Source organism: Cebus imitator, unplaced genomic scaffold, assembly GCF_001604975.1.
Source record: "Cebus imitator isolate Cc_AM_T3 unplaced genomic scaffold, Cebus_imitator-1.0 Scaffold83, whole genome shotgun sequence".
NCBI classification, from domain to species: domain Eukaryota; kingdom Metazoa; phylum Chordata; class Mammalia; order Primates; family Cebidae; genus Cebus; species Cebus imitator.
This window is the reverse complement of record NW_016107398.1, coordinates 957176-968785: the sequence shown is the minus strand read 5'-3', so window position 1 is coordinate 968785 and position 11610 is coordinate 957176. Positions and strand designations below refer to the sequence as shown.

The 11610-nt window shown below is 40.7% G+C and overlaps 1 protein-coding gene across 5 annotated transcripts in view; it reads left to right on the top strand.

Annotated features, from left to right (window-relative positions):
- Positions 1-11610, top strand: part of RTN1 (reticulon 1) — a 470076-nt gene that overhangs the window by 425485 nt on the left and 32981 nt on the right. Inside the window, exon 1 of one of the 5 annotated variants that reach the window (XM_017533923.1) lies at positions 8616-8979. The exons of the other annotated variants lie outside the window; for them this stretch is intronic. Within the exon in view, the coding sequence (XP_017389412.1) occupies positions 8919-8979 (61 nt within the window). The 5' untranslated portion in view covers positions 8616-8918. Of the gene's footprint in view, positions 1-8615; positions 8980-11610 lie in introns of those variants that run through there. 5 annotated transcript variants of the gene reach the window in all.

Here is an 11610-nt window from a genome sequence, read left to right as displayed (position 1 = left end):
TGTGGTCTTTATAATTACCGTCTTTATAGTTGGGTTTCTGAATGGACGTCCAACTTGTTGATTCCCGGCGCTAGAATCTGAGCAACCCACTGTGCCGGTCAAAACAGCGGCTTTAAGATTGATGGTGCTTTTCTGACTCTGCACCAAGAACCGCCGCTCCAAGGCAGCGGCAAAACTGCCTCACCGGCCTCAAGAGTCGCGCTGGAGACACACGTGGGGCTCCTCCACTGGGAATCTCCTGGTGCATGACCAGCAAAAATTGGTCTGAAAGTGTGGCGTCCTCTCGTTCTCTGCACTTTCAGTGGGAGCTACAATCCCGAGCTGCTAGTGATCAGCCATCTTGGATCTCTCTCCAGCACTGTCTTTTCAATAGCATCTGCTTACTTCATGTCTCTGTAACATTTTGGTGATTCTCACACTATTTTAAATATTTTTCTAGTTACGACAACTGTTATGTGGTGATCTGTGATCAGTGATCTTGATGTTACTGTTGTCATTATTTTGGGGTGCCACAAACTGCACCTATAGAAGATGGCTAACTTAATCAATAAATGTTATGTGTGTTCTGACTGCTCAGCTGACTGGCCATTCTCCAGTCTCTCTCCCTCTGCCCAGGACTCCCTATTCCCTGAGACACAACAATATTTCAATCAGGCCAATTAATAACCTTAAAGTGGCTTCGAAGTGTTCAAGTGAAAGGAAGAGTCATACATCTCTCACTTTAAATCAAAAGCTAGCAATGATTAATCTTAGTAAACAAAGCATGTTGAACACCAAGATAGGCCAAAAGCAAGGCCAAACAGTGATCCAAGTTGCAAATGCAAAAGAAGAATTCCTGAAGAAAATTAAAAGTGCTATTTCAGTGAACACATGATTGATAAGAAAGCAAAACAGCCTCATTCCTGATATGGAGAAAGTTTTAGTGGTCTGGTTAGAAGACCAAACCTGCTCTAACATTCCCTTAAGCCAAAGCCTAATCCAGACCAAGGCCCTCACTCTTTAATTTTACGAAGGCTAGGAGAGGTGAGGAAGCTGTGGGAGAAAAGTTGGAAGCTAGCAGAGGTTGGTTCATGAGATTTAAGGAAAGAAGCTATCTCCATGACATAAGAAATGCCAGGTGAAGCAGCAAGTGCTAATGGAGAAGCTGCAGCAAGTTATTCAAAAGATCGTTAATGAAGGTGACCACACTGCAGATGGTGACTTTTAGTGGAAGACAATCCTCCTTTATTATTCAGAAAATCCTAGGGCCCTTAAGAATTATGCTAAATCTACTCTGCTTACAGCTCTATAAATTTAATAACAAAGCCTGGATAACAGCACATTTGTTTACAGCATAGTTTACTGAATATTTTAAGCCAAGTGTTAAGAGCAGTAGTTCAGGAAAATATATATTCCTTTCAAAATATTACTGCTCATTGACCATGCACCTGGTCACCCTAAGAGCTCTAATAGAAATGTGCAAGGAAATGAATGTTTTCTTGCCTGCTAACACAACATCCACTCTGTAGCCCATGGATCAAACAGTAATTTTGACCTTCAAGTCTTATATTTAAAATTACATTTTGTGGCTGGGCTCAGTGGCTCATGCCTGTAATCCCAGCGTTTTCGAAGGCTGAGGTGGGTGGATCACCTGAGGTCAGGAGTTTGAAGCCAGGCTGGCCAACATGGTGAAACCTGGTCTCTACTAAAAATACCAAAACTGCCTGGGTGTGGTGGCAGGTTTTTGTAACCCCAGCTACTCAGGAGGCTGTGGCAGGGGAATTACTTGAACCCGGGAGGTGGAGGTTACAGTGAGCCAAGACTGTGCCATTGTGCCATTGCACTCCAGCCTGGGCAACAAGAGCGAAACTTGTCTTGGGGGAATAATAATAACAATACATTTTGTAAGGCTATAGCTGCCATATTGAATGCTTCTGGAAAGGAGTCACCATTTTAGATGTCATTAAGAACATTCATGATTCATGAAAGGAGGTCATCCTCCGTAACAAGAGTTTGGAAAATGTTGATTCCAATCTTTATGGATGATTTTGAGGAGTCCAAGACTTCAGTGGAGGAAGTAACTGCAGATGTGGTGAAAATAACAAAAGAAACAGAATTAGAAGTAGAGCCCAAAGATACGACTGCATTGGTGCAATATCAGGATTCAACTTGAATGGATGAAAAGTTGCTTCTTACGGATGACCAAAGAAAGTGTTTCCTTGAGATGAAATTGACTCCTGGTGAAGATGTTGTGAACACTGTTGAAATGACAACAAAAGATTTAGAATATTACATAAACTTAGTTGATAGAGCAGTGGCAGAGTTTGAGAGGATTGACTCCAATTTTGAAAGAACTTCTACTGTGGGTAAAGTTCTCTCAAACAACATTGTGTGCTACAGAAAGATCTTTAATGAAAGGAAGAGCCAATTAGTGTGGCATACTTCACTGTTATCTTACTTTCAAAAACTGCCACAGTCACTCCAACCTTCAATAACCATGACTCTGATCAGTCAGCAGCCATCAACATCGAGGCAAGCCCCTCCACCAGCAAAAAGATTATTATGAATTACTGAAGGCTCAGAAGATCATTATCAGTTTTATCAATAAAATATTTTTAAATTAAAGCATGTAAATTTTTGTAATCACAATGCTATTGCACAATTAATAGACTACAGTACAGTGTAAACATAACTTTTATGTGCACTTGGAAACCCAAAAAATCATGTGACTCACTTTATTGCAATATTTACTTCATTGCATTTGTCTCAAACAGAAACCATAATATCTCTAAGGTATGCCTATATGTGCATACAAAATTTTAAAGAATCATCAAACAGAATTAATAAGTAAATTTAGCAAGGTCACTATATAAAACTGTATTAATCTAGTGTGTTAGACTGTTCTTTTTTTTACTATAAAGGAATACCTGAGACTGAGTAATTTATAAAGAAAAAAGGTTTAATTGGCTCACGGTTCTGCAGGCTGTACAAAAATGACACCAACATCTGCTCAGTGTCTGGTGAGAGCCTCAGGAAGCTTACAATCATGGCTGAAGGTGAAGTGGGAGCAGCACATCACATGGCAAGAGTGGAGCAAGGGAGCAGAGGGCAAGAAGGGTGGTCCCAGACTTTTGAACAACCACACCTCATATGAACTGAGTGAAAACTCACTTATCATCAAAAGGATGGTGCTAAGCAATTCATGAGGGATCCACCTCCATGATCCAATCACCTTCCACCAGGCCCCACCTCCAACACTGGGAATCATATTTCAACATGAGATTTGGAGGGGACAGACATTCAAACCACATCACCTGGTATAGCATTTTCCATTTCTACTTTAAACTTTCCTATTTCAACTATGTATTCAGATTTTCTTTTGTGGGCATCCTCTGGCTAGATTTCTTTCCTCCAATCTGCTAGTTTCCATCTTTTCAGCTGGCACAAGTTAGATATATTTAGATGTATTTCCAATAATGTAAGTCCTCAATGTCATAAGTTCTTGGAGACTATAATTTTAAGTGAAAAGATGTATAACAAATTCTTGAATGATGTCATTTCATGCAGAGTAGGTTCATGTTTGATGAGAAAAAAACTATTGGTTCTGTTATGTCTTTTTGCTTAAAGTTGCAGTTTCCAAGAACCTGTCAATGATGTTAAGTGAGGACTTGTGGCACTTCATTTTTGTGCTTTCCATTTACCAGTTCTTTTTTCTTCTTCTTCTTTTTCCCTGTCCTAACTTCTATTGTTTGAATGAATTTATTCTCTAGTTTATGCAATTTATTTATTTAGAAGTTGTATGTTCTCATTATTTTTTTTTCTAGGTGACAAATGCTTAATACACAAATCTGAGTTGCCAAAGTCTACAGCTGGTATTTCTGTTTTCCTCATAAACAATGCAAGGACTGTAGAATGCTCTTATTCTTCTCACTCCCTTCCACCTTATGTTCTGTTTTTGTCTCCTGTTTTAGTTTTACCTTTCTTTTATAAATCCTCAAACTAACCATTAACAATTTTTATGCCCAGCATTTTTTTCATACAACTCATTTCTAAGGTTCAGATTTCTTCTTCCTAAAGTGTCACCTTTGGTAGATTTTTTTTCAGGGTCTGCAATGAGTAAATTCTCTCATTTATTACATATTTGGAAAGGTCTGTTAGTCTTGCTGGGTATAGAATTTGATGATTACATTTCCTTGCTACTTTGAAGATGTTATTTTCTCAAACTATTATAATCTGGTTCTATTAAAGACTGCTGTTGGTCTAACAGTTTCTCTGAGGTAATCTGCCTTTTATTTATGCTTGCTTTTAAGATTTTCTCCTTGTCTTTGATGTCTTACATTTTCACTATAAAGGGGGTCGGGGTACTGATTTATCATTTGTCTTGCTAAGGGCTGATTGGCTGTCATAACCTAGAACTTACCAATTCTGGAAAATTGCAAATTTGGATAAATTATTCAAGTTCCTATGTTAGTCCGCTTCTCAAAACCCTTCAGTGTCCCCCTCATTTACTACCAGTATTACTACTCAGGCCTGGCATGATCTGGCCCCTGCACATTTCTGTAATTAAGTTTCCCATTAATTCCATTTCTATCTGTCAGGAAATCCCCCATGACTCAAACTGGTGATGCTATTTCTTGTTCATAACTCAGCTTAACTTTACCTACCCTCTAAAGCCTTTCCTGAAACTTCTCCCTAACCACTCTGTTTCTAGCCACTCTTCCCTGCTCATAGGTCTATTAGTTGATTGCATGTGTCTGTTAATGTATAAAAACTTCCCCTTCTAGACCCAAGTTCCCATTGTAAAGCTCCCTTTGTATTTACAGAGACAAGTCCTTAGTATGGGCTCTATAAATATTTGTAGCTCAAACGAATAAATGAATCAAGAAATGAGGGTAAACATTATCTAACTCATAGGGATCTTGTAACAACTAAATGTATACCACATGAAGAAGCACCTGGCAAAGAACATGTGCTAATCTATTGTTTGAATCTCCATATTCATGCATTATTCTGCTACAATGGGTTATGTACCAAACTGGTTGCCTTTTAAATTTTCCTTATTCCATATGGCATAGAGTTCTCAGTGTTCTTTGATCATAATGAAGTATATTTTTGGTTCTGTGCCTTTTATTCCAATTGCTATATTTCTCAGAACAAGAAAAAAAATGAAGATGCTTATATAGTGTACCAGTTATTACATTCTGTCATGAAAATGCAGTGCATCTGTGAACGTTCTTCTCCCATATATTTTAGTGGTGTTCTCCTGCTTCTTTAGATGTCTACTCCGGGCCTTTGCTGACCCACCTTATAAAATAGCAAATTTCTACCTCACCTCCACTCTATCCTTTGCTATGTGCTTTATTTTTCCCATACACTTGTCCACAAATGAATATTATATATTTGCCTTTTTTGTTATTATTTTCCCACACATACACACCAGCATATAAAGTAGGAACTTTGCTTTATGCCTAGAACAGTGTCCAGCATACCCCAGGTACTCAATAAATATTTGTTGAATAAATGTACCAATGCAGATGCCACTGATTCTCATCAGTAAAATTCTGGTGCTAGAGGAAACAGACACAAAGCCACTCTGGGAATGCTAGCCTTCAATATTCATCTTGATCTGGGGTAAGATTACAAAACTTGACTATTTTGCTTTTCCTGAGAACAGACTGGCTAATGCATGATTTCATCCTGAAAAGTAAAGAAATCACTTCCTCTCCTGGCAAGCACCTTAACCAAGTTCTAAGCTGGCTGCAGATAAAGCCCGTCTGTTCTCTACTGGTTCAAAGATAGTGGCAGTTCCTGCCTGCTTTTAGCAAGCTTTATTTTTGCTTTCTGTTTTCTTTCACCACTTAAGGAAAATTTACATATCTTTTCTACCCATTTTATCGGTTTGATCTTGGCAAGAGCTTTCAATTAATACTGTGAGCAGTTGTGCAGAGAAAACACCCATTTACAATGTTGATGGGAAATACATTTTTATTATTTCTTAATGACAAACACCTAAAGCTTCTATTTATTTGTCTTACAAGAGGTCCAAAGATGATAAATTACTTGCTAAGGCCATGTAGCTAACTTTTACAATACAGGTGATTTCCTAGTTTTCCTTGAATAAGTTCATTTATATTTCTCTTACCATCTATACATTAATCTAAAGCCCACCAATTCTTACTTCACTAGTGTGAATCTATCTGTGAAACAGCCGTCTTACTTCTTCAACCTTCAACTATCAAACTGCTGTAGTGGTTTTTTATGTGCCATGCAATATCTCTCTCCACATTTAGCATGAATGAAAACAACGTGGTCTTTCAGCTAAGCTGACATTCCAAGGTCAGCTTTTAGACAGAGTCTCACTATGTCACTTAGGTTGGAGTACAGTGGTATGATCACAGTTCACTGCAGCCTCGGCCTTCCCAGGTTCAGGTGATCCTCCACTTCAGCCTCCAGAGTAGCTAGGACTACATATAGGTACATGACACCATGCCCAGCTAATTTTATTTTATTTTTATTTTTTGTAGAAATAGGATTTCACCATGTTGCCCAGGCTGGTCTTTAACTCCTGGGCTCAAGCAATCCACTCTCCTCAGCCTTCCAAAGTGTTAGGATTACAGGAGTGAACCACTGCACCTGGCCCCAAGGTCAGCTTTACGGTAAATGAAAACACCTGGCCTAGGAAGTCTGACCTAATGTGTCGTCCACTTGAAAGAGAGCTTGCTTCTGCCTGTTCCTGCCCTTGGCTTGCTACTCAGATTCGCCATACACACTATATACAGACTGTCAGGCTGGCAGTACACACTGTTTACCATAATGTGGTGGACACAATACTCACCACTAAAGGTACCTGCTGGCACCTTCTGGACTTTGGGCTGATAACTGGGGCTATCATTGGACTGGCAGTGCCTCCTAGTGGCCACAGCTCTAAAGATCTCCCTCCAACTGAAATGCAGCCAGGGCAGCAAGAGCCCACCAGGCAACTCTTGTCCTGGCCTCTCCTTTCATCTCATTCTTGTCCCCATACCATGCAGTGAGAATTCGGTGCTGATCAGTCTATCGTCATATACCAGGCTTTTCAGTATTTGACAGAATTCCCAAAAATGACCTTGGCAATGAAAAAAAAATTGAGAGGAGGGAGGAAAGGTAGGGAATACAAATAGAAAAAAAAATCACGAATATCCTTAGAGTAGGTCATTGTGAAAAGTGCTTTGTAATAATGTGGTCATTGTTCCTTCCCATCAACCCTGTGGGAGCTCTGACACCCCATTAAGCTTCATCAAGAATAATTTCAGATATGTTACAAAGATATGCAGAGAAGCCCAGCTGGTTTCTCCACAAGCTTGTATTCTGAAAAGGATATACATGATCCCAAAGATCATATTTTAAAGTGTATATGCTTCATTAAAATGAAAGATAAATTGTGTGTAAAAGCATAACCTTGAGATTACTGTCTTTAGGCCCTTGCTGGCGTGGGATATGCAAATATAGGTTTGGATCTGGGAAAGAACACCCCTGGGAACTGTAGAGGAATCAGGAAGTCTTCACTTCTCTATGAGAGAGACCCTGTAATGGGTAAGCCTTTGCCACAAGATGAAGTGGGAAATTTGTTCCTGCTCCCTTGGAACTCTTCCTTCTATGTGCTCCTGTGGCCCCCAAGGCACCCTCTGTCCTCATGCAGTGTCTTGTCTCCTCCAGGGACCCCTTCCAACAGTACCTTCTTTTCCCGACAATGCCCACATCCCAGTCCTTTCTCTCCTATTTCTACCTTTTATTCATCAAAATACATTTATCCCCTGTCTATTCTCTCAGGGTCTTGATGTGTGTTCTGATAAAGTAGTTTATGGTAAGATTTACATAGTAGGTCACCACCCATTGTTCTTTTCCTTCCTTAGACATTTGCATTTTAACTGGGGACTCCCGACATCCTTGACTACCTGTTCTTGAAACCAAAAGCTTTATCTCCCAAATTATACACACCACCCATCTCCATTGCCCCCCAGTGCTCAATCTCAGATTGTTGAGACAGAATGTCCTTTGCTTCCGAGTTCTGTTTGAACGTCCCCACATTGACACTCTTGTATTGTCACTGCTTTGACCAATGACTCCACGTGCCACAGTCCAAGGGCTTTGGTCTGGGGTCTACAGGCACCGCATTCTGACACGGATTCCTTCAACCCACACACAAAGAGGGGTAACCCAAGAAATACACAAGCCCTCTGGGACGGAGCAGTAGGATTTCTCTCCAGTGACTGTTGCTTACCAACAGAGGTTTTGGATATCTGTGGAATATTCCAAAAGAAGGAGAGAATCTGGCAATTCTTCAGAAGATTCTAGGCAACTAAAATTCATCGAGGCCAGACTTTTAAGGAAGGGAGAAATGAATGGTAAACGGTGGCGACAATTAGAGGACATTATGCTGCAAGCCTGACATTTATGATGTCGTTGACTTGGTCTTGTCCAGCAGGTTTCTTGGGTTTCTAAGAAATTTCTAGAATATGCACCTAGCATATTCTGGGAGTCAAGAACTCCCAGGAACAGTCCAAGTCCCTCTCCTCTCACCCCCACCCTCCGCCCTTTTTCCCCCTTCTCCCAAACCTCCTACCCCCTGTCGGCGTCAGTGTCTTCCCGGCCAGAAGCACTTTACCCGCCTCCAGGGTAGCACCCTTGGGCCGCCCAGCCAACGCTATCGCGTCGAGCGGCGCCCGCATCCCGGTGCGCGCAGGCGGCTCCGGAGCCGCGCCGCGCTGATTCGCTGCCGGCCGCGCAGACTGCGGCGCCAGCAACGCTCCCTCCCCTCGCCGTGCGCCGCCTGGTGCAGTCTCAGTCTCTCCGCAGCCGCGCGGCCACCGCGAGCCCAGCCGCTGCAGCCGGGCACCAACGCCTGAGTGCACGCTCGGCGCCCCCGAGGAGAGCCACGGCGAGCCCCCAAAGCCCGCACGATGCAGGCCACTGCCGATTCCACCAAGATGGACTGTGTGTGGAGCAACTGGAAAAGTCAGGGTATTCTCTTTATTTCAGTAGTGCATGCCTGAGGCGCACGGGAAGCCCGGGACCCGGACTCGTCCATTGTGCATCATTTCACCTGTGGGACCTGTGCATGCTTTATAACCCAGAGCTTTCTGTTGGGGGGTAGTAAACCTGTTATTTCAAGAATCAAAATGGATGGTGCTTGGTGGTTGTTGTTTTTTTTTTCTTTTTTTTTTTTAACCCCACCCCCACCTCTTTGTTTTGTCGTAATGTTGGTATTTTAAATAATGCATCATTCGCCTCCTCCGGGAGTTCTTTTGGGATCCGTGGATCATTCAGTACTTGTTTAATGTTTTCTCATCCCCGGAGTTAAAGTGCTTTCCTATTGTTCCATGCATCCCATTTATTTCTGCCCAAAGGTTGAAATCTCCTGGCAGAAGCATTAACTGAGAGGGCTAGAGTGCATCCTTTTAAGAGGGACACACCCATTTCAGGGTTGTTATTTGTGGTCACACAAAGGAGAGTGGAGATGCAGACTAGCTCTCGAAATTCTGAAAATATGATGGCGTAGCCACATATTAGGATGGTTCACTTTGAAATATTTGGGTTTCTTTTTCTGTCATTGGAGTAACCTGTAACTATTATTTATTAGTAATAGGTAACTGTGAAACAAATGGAGGGAAAGAACGAAACAGTGCCGGTGGCCCTTGGTATAACAGTTTATTTTGGAATAATCCATATTAGCACTGGGTGTGGCTACCCTCCAGCCTCGCTTGGATTGCTTTTCAGCCATTTTTATTCAGCCTCACACTTCACACATCCATCTCTCCTTTGTTACATTAAAATTCACCTTGCTCAGTTACAGAGTATGAGAAAGATCATTTGCAAGAATGGATTGTGTATAGTAACTTGGGTGTTTGTCGGAGGTAGTGTCTTTTCGTATTTAATAAATATGGTTCTGAAGAAGGCGCTTTTAATTTAACCTGCAGGGTTTTGCAGCATCCCTCAGGAGACCAAGAATACTCTGGAGCAGCAGCTGATTTTATAAAAACCTGGCATCTTCCCCTTGTAATTTTATATTACAGGAAGGACAGGATGTCTTTTCGTCTTTAATGCCTCTGTGGGGTTTTGTTTCGGTATATATTTTTAGAAAAAGTAAACATAAATCTCAGAATTAAAAGCCTGCTTGCCTTGCCTCTTGTTTGTTGGATTGGGTGACAATGACATAAAATACAATCCTCTACTTCAAATCATGTGAGTGTTGGAAATACAGTTGTCAAAAGTAAATCGATGGCGTTGGTAAATTTAAAAGCCAGTAAATAAGAAATGTATGGCAATCGAGGCACAATATTTTGAAGAATGATGACAACTACATGGAAGAGCATATGTTCAATATAGAAGGCAGCTGTGAAAATATATTGTGACATTTTATTCTTGTTCTGTGTTTAGACCCATGAAGTTTATTTGATATACACACTGACAACTATGGCTTGATATAATATCAAATTTAGTTGGACATAGAGACTGGTTTTTAGACTATGATTATATAGAGTTTTTGCTATTTTTAACAAAAGTAGATATCCAAAGACAGCAGGTTTTCTGTTATATTTGTATAAGATAGTCACAAAATCTTTTGAATTAAATATCTTAATCTATTTCATCACAATCATATGCATTTTGACTCGGTTGCCTCAGTTTATGTCTCTGAGGTTTTAAAAAACACATGGACTTTTATAATCAGAAATTAACACAAAATGTTTTAGTTTCTCCATTGAAGATAATAATTTTCATTTCTGATGTAGAACTGCTTGTGAAGATTAATTGAAGATCATTGAGAATCTTTTATACTCTGACCTTTGGTAGTCTTCAGTACCATTGATTTCCTTTTGTCAGAAGGAATAAATCCATTATCTTGAAAATTGACTAAGTAACTGGGTGGGAGAAGTGATGAGCACAAAAGATAAATTGTAAGGAGTGAATTATTCCTTTTTTTTTTTCTCCTCACTGTGAGAACTTTTAACCTTAACAGAATCTACATTGAGATTTTGGTTTGTTTAGCATTTTTAGTGTATCGTCTTCCCTTCAGTTCCCTTATTATCAAAAACAGTTGTTCTTAACCTTGTCTGCGTATTAGAATCACCTGATTCTAATCACAAGCTTTAAAAACCTCAAAGGATGCCTGGGCCCTACCCCTAGAGATTCTGATTCAATTGAGCTGAGCATCAGTATTTTTAAAAAGCTCCTTAGGTGAGTTTAATATGTAACCAGGATTGAAGTCACTGGATTATTATTTTGTAGAGATGTTGTCTCACTATGTTGCCCAGGCTGGTATCAGACTCCTGGCCTAAAGTAATCCTTCTGCTTCAACCTCGCAAAGTGTTGGGATTACAGGTTTGAGTCACCATGCCTAGCCCGGTGTGTAATAATTCTTAGTGAGCCAAACTAATAGACCAGCAGAAGTCCAGGATACCAATAAAAAATAAAAACAAAAATAAGGCCGGGCGCGGTGGCTCACGCCTGTAATCCCAGCACTTTGGGAGGCCGAGGCGGGTGGATCACGAGGTCAAGAGATCGAGACCATCCTGGTCAACATGGTGAAACCCCTTCTCTACTAAAAATACAAAAAATTAGCTGGGCATGGTGGCGCGTGCCTGTAATCCCAGC